The sequence below is a fragment of the Oncorhynchus mykiss genome, chromosome 27, assembly GCF_013265735.2.
Source record: "Oncorhynchus mykiss isolate Arlee chromosome 27, USDA_OmykA_1.1, whole genome shotgun sequence".
Classification (NCBI taxonomy): Eukaryota; Metazoa; Chordata; class Actinopteri; order Salmoniformes; family Salmonidae; genus Oncorhynchus; species Oncorhynchus mykiss.
In genome coordinates this window covers 23,424,939-23,449,155 of record NC_048591.1, presented here as the reverse complement: position 1 = coordinate 23,449,155, position 24,217 = coordinate 23,424,939, and the positions used below count along the sequence as shown (strand labels likewise).

Genomic DNA, 24,217 nt, shown 5'->3' with positions numbered 1-24,217 from the left:
AGCTCCAAAACTATTGGGACAGTGAGTGTTTTGTTGTTGAAATTATACAATGAGTAGGAGGTCAAAGTGCAGACTGTCAGCTTTAATTTGAGGGTATTCATCCATATCGGGTGAACCGTTTAGAAATTACAATACTTTTTGTACATAGTCCTCCCCATTTTAGGGGACCACGTATGTGTGTACCCTGTCGTGTCTTTGGCTATGTCGGATTAAGTGATATGACATGCTATTCTATAAAATAACTTCTCCGTCATTAATATTACCTGATTGAGCTAATCATGTAAATGTAATTAACTAGAGTCGGGCACCACAAAATAATATTTAGAGAGCGGTTATCTTCCGAATAAACTCTTAAAGACCGAGTAATATTTTACATCAATAGCAGTCAATATTAATCGTCATCGTAAATCAGTCTCATCTGAAAGTTGTAAATTCTTGGTTATCTGCACGAACCCTGGCTAACAAGTGGAATTAGCAACACAAAATTGGGTTTAATTATTGATTTACTAAATACCGAACTAATCACACAGAATTACACATACACATATTTAAATCATAACTTGATTACAAATTACGTCATAAAGGAAAACGTCCCTAGCGGGCGGAACAGATATGACAGCTGGTCACACAAAAGAAAAGGGGCTGGGTTTGAGTGAAAGAGCGGGAAGACTGAGGAACTGAGGGCGAAGCTGTGCTATCATAAATACAGTATCTTATGCATTCTAAATTACCGCCCATTTGGAAAAGGAAAATGCAATAAATATTTACTCTGAGCTGCACTTCGGTAGGTTGGTGGTAGATGGTTGGGCAACACGGCCTTCCGAGTCCTTTGAAGAATGTCTCTGCTGGTAAATTGAATACGTTGTAGTAACGTCGTTGTGTTGTGGACGGGATACTCTGTCTGTTCTTTCCTAACCCTCGTTTGCAGCGGCTGTTGCTAACTCAACGGCTAAGAGGCATCACTTCTGTAGTGAATAAGAGTTCAAAGTTCATACCATTCGCAACCAAAGCTCACGCTGATGTTGGCTTCGTTCTGTAGTTATTATCTGAACCATTCTGACATCGGACCATTGTCCTCACAACAGGAGGTTATATTTTCGTCAAGGGCTTATATAGGAAGGGAGAGGAGGGCGTGTTTAAAAAGTTTTATAGCCCATGTCCCTTCACAGGGGCGGGCCACTGATTGAGCCCTATTGAACCTTATGAAAACCCAAATCTCACATTTTAGAAGCTAAAATCACATTTCATCCAATCACGAATAATTTCATATTCAAATATTTAAATTGAACAACAATTCCATGTGAATCCAATAACTCTGATGTGTAGACTTTCCACGGTAGAGTTCGTCATCTTATCATTGATGAGAATGTCTCAGATGACAACCGAACTGACATCATATTCATTAAGTTACCAGAATATAGTTTATTTCCCCCCACCTTCTGATGTTCACAGAGTCTCTATGTTAACCAAGGGATTTTCAAATGTCACATCAGTAGGGTAGAGAGGGAAAAGAGGTATTTATGACTGTCATAAACCTACCCCCAGGCCAACATCATGACACTTCCCAGTAAAGCAATAAAAATAGCCGACATTAACATATGTTGCTTAAGAAATAAGGGTAATATCTTTGATTATACAGTGGTAGCAATAACTGGTTATAACATCTACAGAAACGACAGAAATGCCAAATGGTGGCAGTGTGGCTGTTTAAATTCAGAAGCACATTCCTGTAAAAGCTTAGAGGATATCATGTTAAATGCTGTTGAAGTAATACAGTTACAGGTTTCTCTACCTCATCTAAAGCCCATTCCTGCTATAGAGCACCAAGTGCTAACAGTCAGTGCCTGGATAACATGTGAAATACTTGATAAATTGATGTGATTAACTCTACCCACATGTACAGTCGTGGCCAAAAGTTGAGAATGACACAAATATTAATTTCCACAAAGTTTGAATGAGTAGGCCTGTCAAAACTTTTGACTGGTACTGTATATAGTGAATTAGAGCAGCAATGACTGCAGGTATTTACTTCAAAAGTAGCTACAAATATTAAAATGTATTCAAAAACTTCAACAAAAAATTACTGGTATTGTCGGAATTGAAAAAACATTCCATGGTTATTTCCAAATGTATTTAACCTTTATTTAACTGGGCAAGACAGTTAAGAACAAATTCTTATTTACAATGACGGACTACCCCAGTATATATTATATATATATATATAAAATGACACAAATATTAATTTTCACAAAGTTTGCTGCTTCAGTGTCTTTAGATATTTTGTCAGATGTTACTATGGTATACTGAAGTATAATTACAAGCATTTCATAAGTGTCAAAGGCTTTTATTGACAATTACATGTAGTTGATGCAGAGTCAATATTTGCAGTGTTGACTCTTCTTTTTCAAGACCTCTGCAATCTGCCCTGGCATGCTGTCAATTAACTTCTGTGCCACATCCTGTCCTGATGGCAGCCCATTCTTGCATAATCAATGCTTGGAGTTAGTCAATTTGTGGGTTTTTGTTTGTCCACCCGCCTTTTGAGGATTGACCACAAATTCTCAATGGGATTAAGGTCTGGGGACTTTCCTGGCCATGGACACAAAATATTGATATTTTGTTCCCCAAACCATTTAGTTATCACTTTTGCCTTATGGCAAGGTGTGCCATCATGCTGGAAAAGGCATAGTTCATCACCAAACTGTTCCTGGATGGTTGGGAGAAGTTGCCCTCGGAGGATGTGTTGGTACCATTCTTAATTCATGGCTGTGTTCTTAGTCAAAATTGTGAGTGAGCCCCCTCCCTTGGCTGAGAAGCAACCTCACACATGAATGGTGTCAGGATGCTTTACTGTTGGCATGACACAGGACTGATGGTAGCGCTCACCTTGTCTTCTCCGGACAAGCTTTTTTTCCGGATGCCACAAACAATCGGAAAGGGGATTCAGAGAAAATGACAGTCCCAGTCCTCAGCAGTCCAATCCCTGTACCTTTTGCAGAATATCAGTCTGTCCCTGATGATTTTCCTGGAAAGAAGTGGCTTCTTTGCTGCCCTTCTTGACACCAGGCCATCCTCCAAAAGTCCTTGCCTCACTGTGCATGCAGATGCACTCACACCTGCCTGCTGCCATTCCTGAGCAAGCTCTGTACTGGTGTTGCCCCGATCCCTCAGCTGAATCAACTTTAGGAGACGGTCCTGGCGCTTGCTGGACTTTCTTTGACGCCCTGAAGCCTTCTTCACAACAATTGAACCACTCTCCTTGAAGTTCTTGAGGATCCGATAAATGGTTGATTTAGGTGCAATCTTACTGGCAGCAATATCCTTGCCTATGAAGCCCTTTTTGTGCAAAGCAATGATGACGGCACGTGTTTCCTTGCAGGTAACCATGCGTGACAGAGAAAGAACAATGATTCCAAGCACCACCCTCCTTTTGAAGCTTCCAGTCTGTTATTCGAACACATTCAGCATGACAGAGTGATCTCCAGCCTTGTCCTCGTCAACACTCACGCCTGAGTTAACGAGAGAAATCACTGACATGATGTCAGCTGGTCCTTTTGTGGTAGGGCTGAAATGCAGTGTAAATGTTTTTGGGGTATTCAGTTCATTTGCATGGCAAAGAGGGACTTGGCAATTAATTGCATTTCATCTGATCACTCTTCCTAACATTCTGGAGTATATGCAAATTACCATCATACAAACTGAGGCAGCATACTTTGTGAAAATGAATGTGTCATTCTCAAAACTTTTGGCCACGACTGTATAGATTACCTCGACTAACCGGTACTCCCTGTATACAGCCTCGCTAATGTTATTTTACTGCTGCTCTTTATTTGTTAATATATTTCTTATTTTTAAAACTGCATTTAAAACTGCATCGTTGGTTAAGGGCTTGTGAGTAAGCATTTCACTGTAAGGTCTACACCCGTTGTATTCAGTGCATGTGACAAATAAAATGTTTTTGATATCAATAGAGAAGTATATCTTCTGGGCAATTTAAATATTGACTGGCTTTCATCAAGCTGCCCACTCAAGAAAAAGATTCAAACTGTAACCAGTGCCTGAAACCTGGTTCAGGTTACCAGTAAACCTATGAGGGCAGTTACAAACAGCACAGGAATGAAATCAACATGTATTAATTACATCTTTACTAATGCGCTTTTAAGCAGTATCCAAATCCATCAGATATAGTGATCAATGCTGAGCCTACTATAGTTTATAAGAAGTCATACAATACGTTTTGTAGTGATAATGTTGGTCTGTGGTGTGTAATGACACATTTATGAAATTGCTTATTTCAGTAACTAATAAGCATGCACCCATTGAGAAAATTACTGTTAAAACTTAAATCCCGTAGGATTGATGAGGAATTGAAAAATGGTATGGCTGAGAGGGATGAGGCAAAAAGAATGGTAAATAAATCCTGGTGCACAACCGATTGGCAAACGTACTGCAAATTGAGAAATCATGTGACTAAACTGAAAAAATATAAGTTTCTATACTACGAAACACAGAAATTATATAAAGAATGATAGTAAAAGCTCATCTGCATGTGTAACGGCTCATCGACAAAGGACACAGTGCCGCTCTCTTTCACGGTTTATTCTGCAGACATACACACAACACAATGTGTAAACTTCAGAGCAACTGCAAAATCCATCATGAAATCTCCTTCAAAGTTTAACAACTCTTGCTTTTTATAATAGTTGTAGATATCAAATCATTACATCTGTAACAACATGACTACAGAGGAGCGCTCAACTTATGACTCCATCTGCCATAACACAGCACATGGGCTACATGTGTACAGTAACATTGTTCCATAACAGTTTGGGAGCACGTACCTGCAGACATACACAACACAAATACATCCAATCACACAACATACAAAAAGGTCCATTTACAAGAAAACCAACATTTGAAGTATTCCAAAAGGATGAAGTGGAAGGAAAGTTGGCCAAACTCTCAAACCAACTACTGGCTGTAGGATGCCTTTCTACACATCTACACTGTGTAGTACTAGACCTCACCAATAAAAGTACAATGCTCATGTAAAATAATGGAAACTGAAATCTTCACTAAACGATTGTGTGAGTCACAACTATAGTTTTGCTAAATCTCTGAAGGCTTGGATCAGTAACTTGCAAATATTTGCTTGAATATTAAGATCAGGGTCACTTAGTGTAGATAAATATGTTGACAGGTTTGACGATTTGCCTAACTGTCCTAGGATTGTAAGTCACTAGTGACAGTAAACTAAGTCACTAGTGACAGTAAACTGAGTCACTAGGCTGTTCAGACTGTCCAATGTCAGCAGAAGAGCGTGTCTGATCACTGGATCTCTTCTGAATCTGAGTCTTGAGACCAGTGGTTCTGAGGTCACATCTGAAGAAGATTCCTCATCTCTACTAACTGGTAACTGTATTATCCAATCTCGAGTTCTTCCTTCAGAGTCCACAACTCCTGACCAGGTAAAGAGTTCTCACTCTTTCAGAAATGGAATTCATTCTCTCTTCTGCATAGGTCTGCTCCGCTTTCCTCTTCGTGATCTGATTCTCCCTGTGTGACACCTTGTACAGATATGTCCCGCTCCATTCCAGATTGTGAATCTTGACTCTCTTCTTGAGGAAAGGAACTCCCTTGTCTTGTTTGATACTGAATCCATCATCACATTGTGAGCACAGGAACTTGGAGTCAGGCCAACGGACATGGATGAAGAGGCCAGAGACTGCACTGTCATCATCTACTGGGAAGAAGTTGACCAACATGATCAGGTTAAGGTGAACTACTTTTTCCCTTTCCAGTGGCTGCATTACATATTCTGTATGTGTGAGTGACTGGATTCTTGTCCAACCCCCGTGTAAATTGTTGATTCCCAGCGATCCGCCACTTTCCTCTGTATTTGTTTGCCAATAGTACTCCATCGCCGACTTCTTTGGCAGGCCCCTTAACCTTTCTGTTGTAGATCTCAGTTTGTCCGTTTTGTGCTTTTGCAGCATGTTCCTGCGCTATCACCATAGCATCCTTCAGATCATTGGAGAGCGACACCACATACTGGTAACAGCTGGATCGTTCAGTGTGTTTCTGAAAAGCACATCTACTGGCAGACAAGGCATCCTTCCATACATCAGGTAGAAGGGGGCGCACCCTGTTGTCTCATGGGTGGTGCAATTGTACATGAACGTCAATGTCTGCAGGTGTCTCGGACAGTCTTGCTAAGTGTTCGGTGCTAGAGCTCGGATCATGTTGCCAAGTGTCCGATTGAAACGTTCCACGCTGCCATTCCCCATCGGGTGATACGGTGTCGTGTGTGACTTCCTCACACCAGAAACTATGAGTAACTCACTGATCAACTGACTCTCGAAACTTGCCCATTGGTCACTATGAATTCTCTCAAGAAATCCATACACACAGAAGTATCGGTCCCACAGGATTCTTGCCACCTGTTTAGCGCATTGGGCTCTGTAGGGAAACAATTGAGCTATTCTTGTAATTGATCTGTTATCACTAGTACATCAATGGACTTCTTGCTTGAATCTTCAGCAGAACAGAAATAGATACAATCCAGTCGTAGCGGCCTAGTCAAGGTGATACTTTCCAGTGGAGCCCTGCCATCAGGCTCAATGGTCTTGCTGACAATGCAACGGTGGAAACCAAGGACATAATCCCTAACATCTCTGTCAAGGTGCAGCCAGAAGAATTTGTCTAGCAAAGTCTTCTGAACTGACCCTGATGACACCGTGATCATGAACACCTTTCAGTACTTCTGCTTTGAGAGAACTCAGGAACTACGTACTGGAACCGCTTTGTCTTCGATAGCTGATCTTGTGAGACTCTGTACAGTATGGCATTACCTGACAACAAGCGTCTCCCAGCTCTTCAAGTATCTGATGACTAACAGTATATCTTGCTCTTTCTCTTCTAGAAGGCCTGCGTTGTCTCCACATTGAACAGCACATGAGAAAAGGTCCTGTCGTTGAGTTGCTCATCAAGAAGCTCCTTCTCAGAGTAGGCAGATAAGGTGTCTTGACCAGGAGGTATTAGTTGAGGTAAATGATGAACCATTTCAACAGCACATGTTCTAGCTCCTGTTTCCCAGTTGTCATGTGACTGGAGTATGGCTTGACACCTCATCCTCTGCCAAGGACTGAGAACATGTAGACAGAAGTGGAAGTTCTGTGAGCTTACGCAGTTGAGGTTGCCTTTGATATCACTGTACCACCTGAAAGCATCATGGACTGAAGTGTTTGATACTGCTTGAACAACGCTAAGGCTAGCGTAGGGCTCATGAAGCAGCCTGTGGCCAACACCTTTGACAAAGGGCACTCGACTCAGAGCATCAGCAACCATATTGAGGACCTGGCACGTACTTGATATCAAAATCTTTACTGGCAGTCCAATCTTTACTGGTCATTAATGTGAGTAAGTGGATTGTGGATAGTAAAAACATGAGCTTTCAACCAGTGACTGAATTTGTTGCAGATCGACCACTTTGCCAGGAACTCTAACCGATGAGCTGGGTAGTTATTCTGAGACTGAGACAAGGACTTTCTAGCAAATGTAATGGGTCTGGCACAAGTTTCTCCATCTTGCAACAGGACAGCACCTATGCCATCCAGGGACGCAACTGTCGACAACATGAACGAACGGGAGAAGTCGGTGTGCCAACACCACCGTGTTTACTAGAGATGTCTTAAACATTTTCGAAGGCCTGCTCATGTTTGGGTGTCCAGTATGTGACTTTCGACGCTGTGAGGAGGGCTTTACTTTGACGACCCTTGGGTTCTCTTTGATCCAGTCGACAATGAGAAGAGAAGTCTGGCTATTGCGGCGAAACCTGGCAAAGTGTTGGTTGTAGTTGTTTACCATGCCAAGGAATCGCATCCATTTCTGTGAAGGAGTCACACCACAAACTCCATCAGATCAGCACTGCTCATCTTAGAGATGCTGTTGACTTTACTAGGGTCACCATTTTCATAAATTATGTGACCAAGGAACTTGACAGACTTCCTGAGGAAGAAGCACTTCTTTGGGGCCAACTTCATGTTGACTATGAAGCCTGCTAAAGACCATCTAAGTGTTCCAAGGCCGACTTCTCATCTGGGCCAAAGACCAAACAGATCATCCAAGTAACACAGCAAACTCATGAAGTTCTGATCTCTGAAGATACTTGTCATCATGCGCATGAAGCTTCCAGGGATATTAGAGACCCTGAGGTAGACGGTTGTATTCAGAAGAGCCCCATAGCTGTTGTGAAGGCGGAATACTTCCTGTCATCTTCGTGGAGTGGCATGTTACAGAACCCAGAGGTGAAATCCATTGTGCTGAATAGAGTGTTGCCGCCAAGTGCAGCCAAGCAGTCTGCCTGGTGCGGGAGAGGATGTGCCACCTTCAGGGTCCTCTTGTTCAACCAGCAGAAGTCTGTACAGATACAAAAAGGTCTCCATTTTTCTTTCAGACTTGCACCAGGGGAGATGCATACTGTTACACCCCCCCCCCCCTCGCTCTCCCTGCCTCCTCTGTGTTTGTGCTTTTATTTGCAGATTGGGGACAGGTGGAGCTGATTGGGTTGTTAAGGTGACAAGTTGCACCTGGGTTTGGGATAACTAGGAGATAAAAGTTCCTAGTGCCCAGTCCTGGCTCTCCCTCTCTCCACAAGCACCATTTTGTTTTGCGATCTGGTTGATTATGTTTTTTGATTAGGTGCACCCTTCAACACATTTTACCTTCATCCATACATCTCCATTACACCCCTCACAGGTTAGTTTTCCTTTGTAGTTTTATACTTGGTTAGTTATTTAATAAATATTTTGTTACTCCTTAACTGCCAACATGTGGACTCCCTTGCTTGTCACCATCTAAGAGCCAGGTTGTGACAATACTCACGTGCCGATTTCCGGATGAGATTTTTTTCCTCTCTCGCTCAAGACCTGGCGCAACTTCTAGTATTGACGTGGAGGCACTCTTCGGAACGGAAGCCGGAACGGGGTTTTATCAGTCATGCGGATTCTGTGAACAAATCCTTTAGCTTCTCCACAATCAAGATGGTGACGTGAGAAGATATCTTCATAGCAAACTACTAGGTCAGCCATCTGACTTGCACTTCAGACATCACAGGAGCGAGAGCAAAATCACTCAACTCGAGCAGTCTCAGTTTCTTTTCCGTGGAACGTGTGTCTCATGTGGCCCGTCACATTGGCCTCAGACGTGGCTTGAGGACAGCTGGACTGCACTTTGTTCTGGTTCGCCATCTTGCATTTCCTCCCTTGCTACACATGGGAAGACATCTGCAAGCTTCACATTGCGCTTCAGTCACACAGGACGGCCAGACATGTTGACCAGCTTCAGTGGGACCCATCAGTCTCCCCACAGAGGCGTAACAAGCCTCATGATCCTCTGTGGTGCTGAGCGAGACGCAGTAGGTTCTGTCATCACCAGACTGCCAGGAGACAACAGTGGTTTTCGTGATACTCACGACCAGGATCAAGGCAAATGGCTGAGTTTTGAGTCACAGAGGATGTGCTTCATCATGTTGACTTTCTACTACCAAGATTGGAACAACCATCTTGCGTCCATACATTTTCATGTTTAAAAAAACCTGGGGCATGCATGTCTCGTATGACCAGGAGTAAAACAGAGGAAGCACAGACACTCTCCCATGCAATGAGACTTGAGTGACTAGTATCATTACAAACCCTGTAGTTCTGTTCTCTGGTACGATGTTGAGACCTTGGGTTGTGTGCAAGGGAGATGTGTTCCCGGGAAGCACGGCTTTGTCACTGCACTTTCTCTAGCATTAGTACTAACATACCCATCATACGACCCATAATCTTCTCATCTGGCTGCTGCTGTGCGTTTTGAACCAGGGCAGGAACGGCAGAAGTGTGCAGAACTTGATACTGTTGACTGAGTTGGAACAGTGTGGCACAGATGACATTGAGCCGGAACAAGAGCAAAGGAGGAGTGTGAGGCATAACATTTTATCATTAGCTCTGTTGTGTGACATTGGGACCTTCATGCAGAGCAGTGGCATGACTCTTCAGCTGTGAAACGCTCCTTTGTTTCATTAACGCTCTCTGCTCCCTCTGGTACTCATTGATCCTCACCTGAACATCTCTGGAATTCCACTCAAGTGCTTTGCAGTTGAACCTGCAGGAGAGCTCAGGATCAGGGCAATGTTCCACAAAAATGCAGGCTACTTGTTGACTTATGTTTTGCATCCTCCCACCCTGTCTGTGTAAACCCTGTGTAAACTAAATATGCTGCTTTGTTGAGCCTGATCCAGTAGTCTACCGGGTCCTCCCTCAGTTTGGGCTTGGTAGAGTAGAAATCTTCAAGCGGTAGACATGACGAGGTGTCACTAAAATAGGAGGATATGATAGATTAGATCTGGGTTCTGTTTAACATCCAACGACTTGTCACAAGCCTTTTTTTTTGCCTTTTCAAATAGTCTGTCATATCAACCCACTCTTGAACTGTGTACTTGTCAGAGCTGTCACCTCTGAACACTCTGGGTTCTCTCTTGGACTTGACGTGGATGGTCACATGTGGAACTTCATGTCTTACTGAATCAGTTGCTGACGTTTCTCGTCATGGTGTACTGTGGAGCTCACCACTCGCATCTATGGCTCCTGCTGACAACAATCTGGCTAGTCCCCCATCTCCACTACTAACTGGCTTACACAGTAAGGTGTAGTATGGCATCTGTATCGATACTGGGCGTGGACGTGTATGAACCTCCCCTCAAAAACTGACCCATAGGAGAACAACCTGGGCTCTGACCTTGCCCCGCTCGCCTATCACTCAGCTAATGACTGATGTTCCCACTCCCTGACCACGAAACCCACTGGACTTCGCATTGCTACCTGTATGCTCGCCAAACCAAAACACCCCTCCCCTTTGCAATAGTAATATAAAATCGTCATCTATTTCACTATCAGTTGTAAATGTGAGCCATGACTCCACCTTTAGATTAAACAAATGTAGAATAAAAAAAAGATGAACAGAAAAAAAAAGAAAAACTCAACACTGAAAGTACAAAAACAGCAGTTCTAAAGGCCCCGAAACCAAACATCTGACCAGAAGAGCACACTTGATCTTCACTTCCCCTGGTGATCTGCTTCAGGCTGATCTTGAGATTCCAACGGGTCACGACACCAGTGTAACGGCTCATCGACAAAGGACACAGTTCTGTCTCTTTCACAGTTAATTCTGCAGACATACACACAACACAATGTGTAAACTTCAGAGCAACTGCATATGCCTCATGAAATCCAAGTGACATGAAATAAAAATAAAATGTACACTTCGAGGTGACACCTCATTAGCAAGGAAAGTACAGGACGGACACTAGCTAGCCTTTAGTGTACAGCAACGTGCTAACTTTGTAAATGTCAATAGAATTGTAAATACAGGACAACGCTAACATGTCAACATCGATAGTGATAAAACAATACAATTTTCAACCTAACATACATAAGATGGAAACTGTGATCACGCGCACATATATGTAGTTGCACAAATAACACAGCAGGTGGCTCCAAATCTATATACAACCTGGCTGCTTAATTATGACAAAACTCATACAACTAAGAAACTCTATTTCAACCCTGTTACACATGCTCGTCGTCACCAGGGTCTTGGTGTCGTAACCGACTTCAATGCTCAACGTCGATGGCCACTGACATGCTGGAGAAGTGTGCTCTTCACGGATGAATCCCAGTTTCAACTGTACCTGGCAGATGGCAGACTGCATGTATGGCGTCGTGTGAGCGAGCACCCCATGGTGATGGGGTTATGGTATGAGCAGGCATAAGCTACGGACAACAATTGCATTTTATCCTAGGCATTTTTGATGCACAGAGATAGCGTGATGAGATCCTGAGGCCCATTGTAGTGCCATTCATCAGCTGCCATCGCCTCATGTTTCAGCATGATAATGCACAGTCCCATGTCGCAAGGATCTGTACACAATTCCTGGAAGATTAAAATGTCCCAGTTCTTCCATGGCGTACATACTCACCAGACATGTCACCCATTGAGCATGTTTGGGATGCTCGGGATCTACGTGTACAGTCGTGGCCAAAAGTCGAGAATGACACAAATATACATTTTTAAAGTCTGCTGCCTCTGTATGATGGCAATTTGCATATACTCTAGAATGTTATGAAGAGTGATCAGATGAATTGCAAAGTCCCTCTTTGCCATGCAAATGAACTGAATCCCCAAAAAACATTTCCACTGCATTTCAGCCCTACCACAAAAGGACCAGCTGACATCATGTCAGTGATTCTCTCGTTAACACAGGTGTGAGTGTTGACGACGACGACAAGGCTGGAGATCACTCTGTCATGCTGGTTGAGTTCGAATAACAGACTGGAAGCTTCAAAAGGAGGGTGGTGCTTGGAATCATTGTTCTTCCTATATCAGCCATGGTTACCTGCAAGGAAATTTGTGCCGTCATCATTCATTGCTTTGCACAAAAAGGGCTTCACAAGCAAGGATATTGCTGCCAGTAAGACTGCACCTAAATCAACCATTTATCAGATCATCAAGAACTTCAAGGAGAGCAGTTCAATTGTTGTGAAGAAGGCATCATGGCGCCCAAGAAAGTCCAGCAAGCGCCAGGACCGTCTCCTAAAGTTGATTCAGCTGAGGGATCGGGGCACAACCAGTACAGAGTTTGCTCAGGAATGGCAGCAGGCAGGTGTGAGTGCATCTGCACGCACAGTGAGGTGAAGACTTTAGGAGGGTGGCCTGTTGTCAAGAAGGGCAGCAAAGAAGCCACTTCTCTCCAGGAAAAACATCAGGGTCAGACTGATATTCTGAAAAAGGTACTGGGATTGGACTGCTGAGGACTAGGGTAAAGTCATGTTCTCTGATGAATCCCCTTTCCGAATGTTTGTGGCATCCGGAAAAGAAGCTTGTCCGGAGAAGACAAGGTGAGCAGTCCTGTGTCAAGCCAACAGTAAAACATCCTGAGACCATTCATGTGTGCGGTTGCTTCTCAGCCTTCATAATTTTGCCTAAGAACACAGCCATGAATAAAGAATGGTACCAACACATCCTCCGAGAGCAACTTCTCCCAACCATCCAGGAACCATATGCCTTTTCCAGCATGATGGCGCACCTTGCCATAAGGCAAAAGTGATAACTAAATGGCTCGGGAACAAAACATCGATATTTTGTGTCCATGGCCAGGAAACTCCCCAGACCTTAATTCCATTGAGAATTTGTGGTCAATCCTCAAGAGGCAGGTGGACAAACAAAAACCCACAAATTGACTAACTCCAAGCATTGATTATGCAAGAATGGGCTGCCATCAGTCAGGATGTGGCTCAGAAGTTACTTGACAGCATGCCAGGGCGGATTGTAGAGGTCTTGAAAAAGAAGGGTCAACACTGCAAATATTGACTCTTTGCATCAACTTCATGTAATTGCCAATAAAAGCCTTTGACACTTATGAAATGCTTGTAATTATACTTCAGTATTCCATAGTAACATTTGACAAAAATATCTGAAGACACTGATGCAGCAAACTTTGTGGAAATTAATATATGTGTCATTCTCAAAACTTTTGGCCACGCCTGTGTGTTCCAGTTCCCACCAATATAGAGAAACTTCGCACAGCCATTAAAGTGGGACAACATGACACAAATCAACAGCCTGATCAACTCTATACCAAGGAGATGTGTCACCCTGCATATGGTGGTCACACTAGATACTGACTTACTTTCAGAAACAACGCCCCTACTTTTAATTGAGGCATCTGACAAACAGATGCATATCTGCATTCCCATTCATGTGAAATCCAAAAATTAGGGCCTAATGAATAGATTTCAATTGACTGATGAACTAACTCAGTAAAATATTAGACATTGTTGCGTTTATATATATATATATATATATATATATATATATATATATATATATATATATATATATATTCAGTGTATAATCAGGATGTTTGAATTATGAAAGGGAAAGCTGCACACACAGAGCTCAGATGCAATACATTTTTCCAATGTTGTTTAGACCAAGTTGTCTTCATCAGGGTATAATGACAAAAACTGCAGGTCACCACTTTATATAGGGTTTCAAAGGACACACAGGTTTCTGTTATCATGGCCGGCTGTGGCATGATTTCATTGGTCCATTTACAAATACCAATAGTACATATAAAAAGCATGAATGGATAACATACGATCATGGATACAATTAGGCTACAAACAGAATATTATTTATAATTGATAGCAAAAACACAATAACCCCAGGAATTATTTCATATCAAAGTGCTAACTGAAGGGAGCGAGGGTCTTTAAATTAAAAAGATCCAGGCGGCTTCACCTCTCCTAGGTTGGTTGACGTGTTTGATGCCAATATAGCGAAGGGACAAAACAGGGTAGTTCGCTTCCAAAATGTGGTCAGCGACTGGGTACGTTGAGTTTTTTCACCTAATGGTCCTACAATGCGCAAATATTTGTACTTTCAGTTTGCGCTTCATTTTGCCCACATTTTTACCAAGGACAAGTTATAAGATAAATAACTGCCTTTAGTGGAGGGTGTGATAACACCTTTGAATGGGATCTGTTTCCCCTGTTCGGGGGTGTTTGAATAATCTACATTTGTAAGTGCCATTGCATTGAACACTTGTAGTTTCCATCCAGTAGAGGGGCAAGGAGAAGTTGTGCAGGTGTATTTTGGGGTGGTAAATCTAAGTTTACCAATTGATCTATGAGATTTCTGCCCTACAAGAATATGACCAATGTGTCTGAAAACACATTAAATAGAGACTATCATGAGATCTTATAATGTGCCAACATTTGAACGATTTCCTATATTTGTTCAGAGCACTTTGAATAGTGCGTAGTGAGAAAGCAAGGATGGTTATTTTTTTCAAAACTGTCTTTGAAAGAGATCAGATCTCGATTTGTTTGGGATTTTCTCAATGGCAGTATTGATCTGACAATTTTTGTACCCACTTTCATTGAATTTTCTTTGCATCTCAGCCATGTTTCTGCAGCTTTGTGATTATTTTCATTCGACAGAATTGGCTTGAGGGCAAACCGTTTTTCAAGGGAAGAGGGTGACAGCTATCAGCCCTCAACAAACTGTTACGATCAGTGGGTTTCTTGTAAAGATCGGTGTACAGAACATTATCATCACAAATAATCAAAAGATCAAGGTAACTGATTTGACGTGTGTCAGATTGCATAGTGAATCTCAGGTGCTCATAACAAGAGTTAAGAAAAGTATGGAACGCCTAGAGCTGTTCTGCATGCCCCTCCATAAAACAAAAATATCAATGTACTGTTTCTGAATAATAATGTTGGGCAAACAAAAAAATTTAAACAAAGAGGATTGACAAGACTGTTTCTTCATGTAACCCACATATAAATGAGCATAGTTAGGAGCCATAGGGGATCCCATAGCAGTACCCTTCATCTGGATAAAGAAATCATTTTGAAACATGAAAGTTGTGAGTACTATTTCAGCCAATGTTATAATGCATGCACTAGAGGGTAGTTCATCTGGGTCACATTGTAAGGCTGCTTTGATGTACAAAACCAGGCTATTCTTGATTTGTGGCAAGAACATTGTGGGTGGCAGTTGAATGCACCTTTCAGACACAAAAACACTAGCAACCAATCATGTTTGTGACAAAGAGAAAAACCTGTAATTGGCCATGTCGGAGGGTTCTATAAAGCAGTACAAATATTCAGCTAATGCTCATGGCCAGTGGCGATTGAAGAATGTAAATTTTGGTGTGGGAAAAAATATATATAAAAAAACTAATTTGGGGGGGGGGGGGGGGGGCATGAGAGCCACTACACTAAATAATACATTAATTGCACTATAAAACCGTGACAAACAGTGCCCACAAACTGTTAGGGCCTACATAAAACAGCAGAGTCGCAGCATCTTACCACTGCTTCACCTGGCTATCAGCGGAGCCTTGTTCGGAACCTAAAGTTAATTCAGCCTCATTTACTGCCTTTAAAACAAAACATAGCTGATATGGCTGACTTGCTTAAACAAATGTGTTTTTTTACTGACAGTTTAGATGTACAAACTATGGCATAAGAGGACAACAAGCATATAAGAGGCAATCCGTAATTTTGATTAAGACATTAATGAGCGAGCTTGGACAGATGTAGTCAATATAACAATTTGTTCAGCATTTTTTAAATGTATAGCGACAGAATTCAGATCATGGGCCGTTCTTACAGTGTTCTCCCTGTACACCAAGTCAGAACCGTAGGATAAATAAAGGGGGCATGAGCAGAAAATGAAAGCTCTTACAATATTCGATCATTACATTTCTCTAAAAACAGGTTATAGGCTACATGTGCACCAAAGTCAGAACAGTAGGCAAAATTATGAGGGGAAAAATAAACCAAATTATTAGGGTGAGGCACATGGGCTACTAACAGCTTACTACACAGCATACACTTCGTATTACTTTATTAGCTACAGTATGCATATCTCCCTGGCATATTACATCATTTATGCAGCAGCATACAAGACATTTTGGACTTCGTCATCAGTCTGGCATTCTCTGGATTTATAGGGCTTTCAAGACAACTGGGAACTCAGAAAAAGGTTGAATTATGACATCAATGATCTTCAGGTCATAGTTCTAGAAAGAGGCCCGAGTGCCCGATTTAGAATTCCGAGTTGGATGAGCTTGGAGCTTGGAAAAGAGACCCGTAAACCCATAATTGGGACCACACACCTACTCCACTGATTGCTTTGCAATGCTTGCAGTTAGCCACGGATTCCTTCCAAACCACTCATTGTTGAATTAGTGATTTCCAGCTTGTTGTGTAATGTTTATGTCCAATGGCCGATGAGCACCAATGTCATCTATAATTTCTCTTCATATGACAAGGATTAAAAAGGATTTGCCAGTAGATTGTCGACTTGCTAGCTAAGATTTTGAAAGTATGTTGACATGATCAGTCCAATCAAAGCTACTGTAGCTATAATGTGATTTGATGTAATTTTATCGGTGGCAAATGACCTTGAGCCTTCTTGGATGGACACTTCTAATGCAACTATGGCAGCACACGATGGGTTTAAATTGTTGAGCTCTACCCTTAGATTTGGCAGTGACATAGTGTCACCATGAGTGACAGAACACTAAGCCAATCAAGGCGCAACTAGAGAACATTACCAATACACTCTGTATTTTCCGCTGGCTGCACCACCACAGAAAGCACTGAGCTAGGCTGAAAATCTGCATTTTGGAGCTGCCTTACTCAAGAAAGCAAGACACAAAAAAAGAGACCATGTTTATATGGGGCTTTATTAACTCAAAGATTTTTTGCAAACTGATATGTGACACGTATTAATGCCAAAATAACATGCAACCAAAACAGTCGCCACTGCTCATTTGGCCTGGAAAGCTTTCAACCACATTAAATAAATGGCATGTTGGGTCCACAGAGTTCAATGTGCATATGGAACTCTTGAAATGCTTTGGTTTGACTTGATTTGCCCCAAAATATGATTCTAGGTCAATCCAAAATAATTAAACACACTAAAGGATGAACAGCTAAGGGAAGGGCATATTTATAAACCCACATAAATGAATAAATTACATAAAACACAGAACAGAGAAAATTCTTAAATCTGTGCTGTCACAAAATGCTCCCATTGGTGTTGATCCAATAAGTGGTTATGTAAAGGTTTATGTCATTGTAATATGACACACTGGAGAAATAATGTAGATACACCCATTTCACAATCAGACTAGTCCTTCACTCCACATAGCCCCTGATAGAAGAAGCTTTCAGTGCTATTCGGCTCCAGAGTGGTGCAGCGGTTTAAGGCACTGCATCTCAGTGCTAGAGGCTTCACCACAGACCCTGGTTTGAGAGTTAGCAGGAGGAGAGCTTAGGGAAAGATCAAGACCCATCTTTACAGCCCTGTTAATCCAGGCTATATTTGGCCTATGGCTGCTAGTTATGACATTACGTAATTGGGTTTCTTTCATTAATTAATATTTACAAACATTAAGCACACGTCAGTCTCTTTCTTCCCCAAGGGCATAAGTGTACCCCCATCATGCTAATATGGTGTGAAAACAACAAAACCAGAGGGAGAACTAGGTCCTGTTTCACTTCAAATCCTGTTGTTGTTCAGGGTAAGAGTAACCCTCTAGGTCTGCACTGGGAACAACTCTTAAAACAGAGATGCTGCACCCCCAATCCTGTTCCCTATCTTTTTCACAGTATACAAAAATCAGGGGAGACAGAGTGTACCTGTTGGGTATGGGTAGTAGCACTAAGGAACTACTATACCTGGCACACAAGGATACATTGAGACACCGTCCCACAAATTTGTAGGGGCTGCTTACCTTTGAGGCTGGTTGCTATGCAATGAGATTTATTCATGAAGCTTTCACTTCTTATACCATTTACATAATGGAGTGGATCCAAAAGCCCTTGAGAAGAATTTGAGAGTCATAAGGAGAAAAGTTTGGCTACTCTTGGCATGCTGTCAAATGGTCTTTGGATGGCGGACTCATAATAATGCTCTCAGTCCTAAACCTGTAGTCTTCCATTGACTCTTTGTGTGCATGTTATGTGTGCTACCGTCTCATCTAATATATATCTGAGACAGCGCCTTTGCCTGGCAGCTGCCCTTACAGCCCATGTCTCATCTCAGTGATGTCATCCACATGTCCCAGAAGCAGGACATTATTCAGTGATATGACTCAAGTCAGGCTGTGTACTGTTCAGTAGTAGGCTGTGGGCAGACACTGTTGTGCTTTTATCATCCAGACCATAGAACATTTTCATTAAGTGCAGCTCTGAGAGGGTTTGGGCGAACCTGCAGCTATGATGTTCCACTAGCTATGTAACCAGGGGGAGGAGGAACTGGACAAATATCACTGTAAGCTATTTCATTAACTGTTGCCTTTGGAGGGGTGTTTAGCATTGGATTAGTAAAACACCAAGCACACCAAGTGCTCTGAATTAATTCAACTTAAATTAATTGAAATAGCAGTGATTTGTCATTACAGAGAGTAAGCGGTTTAATTCCAACCTGTATCAGATTGATCAGTCAGTGTGAAACACTCTGGTGAGGCAAGTTAAGTGCCGAGACTGCAACCAATATGTTAAGCAGAGGCAGCTAGCTCTTGCAACTGTCTCGCTCAACCCCTGAGGCACACACCCTCTTTCTGCCTTCGATCAAATGCAATTTGTGGAGGATCCCTATATTTTTTTTTACAGACTCAAACAGAGGCCTAGGAAGACACATTCAACACACTGTCAAGTTCAAAAACAACTTGGGAAAGTATTGGCATTGATAGACTCCAAAGAGAGATTGGAGACCATGCATTAACAGCCTGACTGAAAGTGGAGACCAAAGTCAACTAAGACACCTGCTGCTAAAATGATGATGCAACACTGTCCTCAATGCACCCCTGTAATACACCAGCGTCTATCTATCACGTGTCTGTAAAGTTTTTTTTATTTTTATTATTTTTGTTTAACATGACTGTGGTCTCATTTGTACCAGAGTAGTTCATGTTTTTGACATCAATCATCCTGTCTCATGGACATTCATTTCAAATATTGAAGTACTTATCCTCTGTAATCATTTCATCATAAGATTGCCAGTCTCTCAAAGGATCATAAGAAATCTTGAGGTCCTAAAGTAGCCTATGACATGGATCCTCACAGTGACTGAGGCAGCTGTATTGATGTTCCATGAGTCTGTTGTCCCTGTCAACAGAACACTTAAGACATCTGGTGGAAACATGTATAATAAAGAAACCTCAGGATATGTGAAGCATATCACTCAATACACGTCACACCATATGGCACCAGTGTGCTCTGACAGAGACTCAAAATAAATTTGATGGGAGGGGTGTCTGGGGGATAAAATGTAAATTACACAGAGGCACGCACAAACGCTCGCCTATGACATCACATTTTTTAAATAATTGAGTTATTTTTCATAGGTCGTAAAACTTCTGGATTTTTAAACGAAAAAATGTATATAGAGTAAAGCAAAAAAAGTGGAAACATATTTTAAGCAAAAACTTGAATACTTGTATTGCAAGCCAAAACAAACGATATAAATGATTTTAAAAAAGGGAGAGCAATCTGCTCTGCTTTTTTCGCAATTTGTCCTCATCCATGCTTGCATTTCTTAGGTTTGAATCACATTTCTATGGTTACAATCTTTTTTCCCCTATGCTTTTATTTTTAAACCCTGTTCATGTGTGGGTGGGATTTTGAAGAGGCTAAATTGGTTACTGTTGGTCAATACATTTGGAGTGACAGTTCAACAACCACAGTCCGTGAACTCAAAATAACAACTGTAGGTTTGTTCGAATTAACGGACTTCCCTAGTTAAATAAAGGTTAAGAACCAATTCGTATTTACAATGACAGCCTACCGGTGAACAGTTCAGGGGCAGAACGACAGATTTTTACCTTGTCAGCTAGTACCCACCCATGCTGGCAGCTACAGCCTGGCGCTAGTTCCCCTTTCATCTGTGGCTAAAACTTGTAAAAGAAAGGGATAATTAACGTGTAATATTGGTCACCGTGTATTTCACCGTGACATACCAATTATTAGCTAACGTTACTGCTCACGGGAAGCCAGTGTGAATGACCAGTGCACCGGTTTTGTAGAGGTGCTTCCCGATGGTTGTTGCTTCCCACTGGGCGGCAGTATGGTCACATGTCACCGGCAGTAACTATGACCAATTTGATTAGGTTGGCAGCCTACATGAGAAATAAATTGTAACATCGGTAGTGACCATCGAGGATACAGTATACTGTTCAATGGGGAGAGTATTGGTGCAACTGGGAACAGCAACAAAAAACGAGGACAAATATTGACGCCAGTGATCTTCAGGTCGGGGGTCTAGAAAGTTGCCAGAGTTTCCGATTTGGATTACTGTTCAAAAAGATTTTTCCCAGCCAGAGCTCGTTTTTTTTCTCCTTCTAAATTCCCAGTTATTTTGAGTGCGGCATATGCACTGCAAGCCGGCAGTATTGCACCGTGGCACAATGCAATTCGCTTACGGAGCACTACTGTCCCGCAGTACGGCAAGTGATGTAGCTAGGTAGAGGGTGGAAAGCGTTGATGCGTTCTGTGGGTGTGGTCGTTGAACTCATTCTAAATGAATTGACCAATAGTAACCAATTTAGTTCTCCTAAACCCCACCAGACGTAAACATTGGTTCAAAAATAAAATCGTAGGGGACAAAATATTGTGACCGTGGAAATGTGATTCGAAGAGTAGACTTGCGAAATATAAGCATGGGTGAGGAAAGTTTAACAAAGCCGAGCAGATTGGATGGAAACCTGCAATCTTTTTATGTGAGTAAAGTACATATCGGATAAAAAATTATGACAGGCCTGATGCAAATTTTCCAGAGAAGGTGAGCTCTTTGAATCGGTAAAATTAATAAATGGGAGAAATGTCCGTGGAAACGCTTTTATGCGCAAGTGTCGATATAATAACCATCGCATCGAAGTGAACTTGGAGTCACGCTATGACGTGTGTGGTACTCCCATTACAGCTTGTCGGGAAAGCATGCAGTTTATTAAACTACAGATTAAATAAAGTTATGATGAACTTCACAGGGTGGTGTAAATTATGAGCTTGACGCTCCTTTCCAATAAATATCGAGGGTCTTATATTGACATGATAATCGATGCTTGGCACACAAAAAAACTAATTATGTAGGACATACAGTGCAGTTGGCTAAACGGTTCTGCCTGGTCAATCCGAAATCTGCAGTGACCGTACAGCATTTACTGTGATAAAGCCTCCGCAGAAGTCAAAGTCATACTTATTGCGTTTTGTGGAGCAGAGCTGTTGTCAAGTGTAAAAGTATAGCATCCGTCCCTCTCCTCGCCCCTACCTGGGCTCGAACCAGGGACCCTCTGCACACATCGACAACAGCCACCCTCGCGCACCCATCCAACTAGTCGAACCAGGGACCCTCTGCACACATCGACAACAGCCACCCTCGCGCACCCATCTAACTAGCTGGCCATTTCACATCCGTTACACTCACCCCCCTTTGACCTAATTTTCCGCAGCAACCAGTGATCCGGGTCAACAGCAAAAACAATACATTCCATAATTTGGTGTTAGAAAACGCTGTTTCATGCACCGCGCCAGAATCTTCCATAAGTGTTCGATTGGGTTGATCTGGTGACACACACACTTAAAACCCCCCTATGCTCCTTTGAGAACCAAAGTCACAGATCTCTTGTTCTAGCCATGGTAGCCAAAATAACGGGCAACTGGTTTATTTATTTATTTTTTATTTTTAACATAACCCTAAACATGTTGGGATGTTAGTTGCTTAATTAACTCAGGAACCACACGTGTGGAAGCACATACCTTGTATCCCTAATTTACTCAGTGTTTAGTTTATTTTGGCAGTTACCTGTACTTGATGCATCGGCTACGCATACAAGTTGAGAATATGAAAAGTTCATATTGTGGTTTCTCACTTACCTGATGCGGTACAGATGATTGATACCAATAGTATCAATAGCAGGACATGGGTGCTATGTGTCTCCATATTCTTGTAGTTTGTCAATTTTGCGTGGTGACAGGTTGGTCTATGTCCAAACTGATTTTCAACCCTCTGTCACATTCAGTATCCAAATGTATCAGAGGTAAACAATTAGTGCTTACTACGAGAGCAGTTGGATTTTTTCAAGCGGTTAAAATCGCCCCGCCATACTTTGACAACAGCTCTCCGGACCCCATGCCAATTTCGCCTGAAGAAATGCATTGTAACGTCACTTCGCCCCAACACATGCACACAACATCATAATGAAATCATCTTGTAGCGAAACGTCCTCAGCAAGTCGTTCTACCATAAAACAAGAAATCGATACGTAAATATATTCATCTTCTATAAAATACAAACAAGACAGCTTCGTCTGAGAAGTTGCGCTCCCGCTCGAATCTCTGAATGTGTGCCCTGTTCCTGGAATAAGAGAGGACCAGTTTACGAATGTCAACTGACGCACATGCTGAAATGAGTAAACATGTCTCCGCTCCGAAACCTTCACCAATATATGGAGGTATTCTTAAAGAGACAGGAGCAACATCTGTGCAGGCTCTGATCTGCCTGATCCCCATTCTGCGCTACGCATGGCTAGATGACAGTGAGATGATTCACAACCTAAAAGGTCTGCGTTTCAGCCATGTCAATCTTTACAGTAATTGCAGGTGTCAGTTTCCTTAGACCCCAACTCATATGGTCCTAACATTGTATGGCAAAGCAATTATAGGTAATTCAATAAACATAATCATAGCCTGTCAATTGGCTGAAATGATTAATGTAATGTGTTGCCTTTAAGTAGGCTAACACAAATGGATGAAAACTACATTGCAGAGGGCACATGTTGTTATTGACCAAAATAACTGTAATCAAGGGGATAATTATGAGGATTGTTATGGTGGTGACTTCAATCATTTATTGATGATCACTAAGTTATTGTTGCTTCTCCTCCTGTTGGAAGATAATTCTAATCATAATGATGATGATAAAGGAGAATGATATTCTGCTCCTGCTACAGTACATGTACCTCTGATGATGATGAAGATAGCCTTCCACTGTGATAAACAGTCCAGAACAACTCAGCCCTTTAACACTGCCTGCCACAGAGCTTCAACAGGCCCCAGATTCCATAGTGATTTATTAAACAGGTGATGGTTCACACCCACTCCTTCCTCTCATTGATCTGCAATCTGCCTCTTGCAGAGCCTCTGATGCCTATACTCTCTGGGGAGGACACACTGCTCCCCAGGGCAGGCTCAATCTCTCTGCCCCCACCCTACTCCACCCCAGCCTCTGTGTGCCCCTGGCCCATGCCGTCTCAATGCATTGTCTATATGTCTCTTACGGAGAGCCCAACATGATGGAGAGTGCTCATGGACAACCAGACAACTGCTCTCCCTTTGTCCCCCTGAATGGGGCTGGAAATTGGGCTACAGATGAGAAGTCCAGACGCCTGTCCCGGCAAACGACACAAAGAGAGGCCACAACGGCATTAACCCCCAGCTCCAATGGAAGCATGGACCTTATCAAAGTCTACAAAAGCTAAACAGAGCAAATGGAAACATCTCATTACGAGTCCTAGTGGCGTCATTGGGTGTCAGTCTAGATTTAAACAACAACTGCCGCCAGTGGACACTGTCTTCAGGTGGTGGAGGTTCTTTTT

The 24,217-nt window shown here is 42.2% G+C and overlaps 1 protein-coding gene across 2 annotated transcripts in view; it reads right to left on the bottom strand.

Annotated features, from left to right (window-relative positions):
* Positions 1-23,023, bottom strand: part of zgc:77784 (uncharacterized protein LOC402947 homolog) — a 67,398-nt gene extending 44,375 nt beyond the window's left edge. For both annotated transcript variants that reach the window (XM_021588051.2, XM_021588050.2), the window contains exon 1: positions 22,497-23,023. In XM_021588051.2, the coding sequence (XP_021443726.2) occupies positions 22,497-22,563 (67 nt within the window). In that variant the 5' untranslated portion in view covers positions 22,564-23,023. The remainder of the gene's footprint in view (positions 1-22,496) is intronic.
* Positions 23,024-24,217: the final 1,194 nt, after the last annotated feature.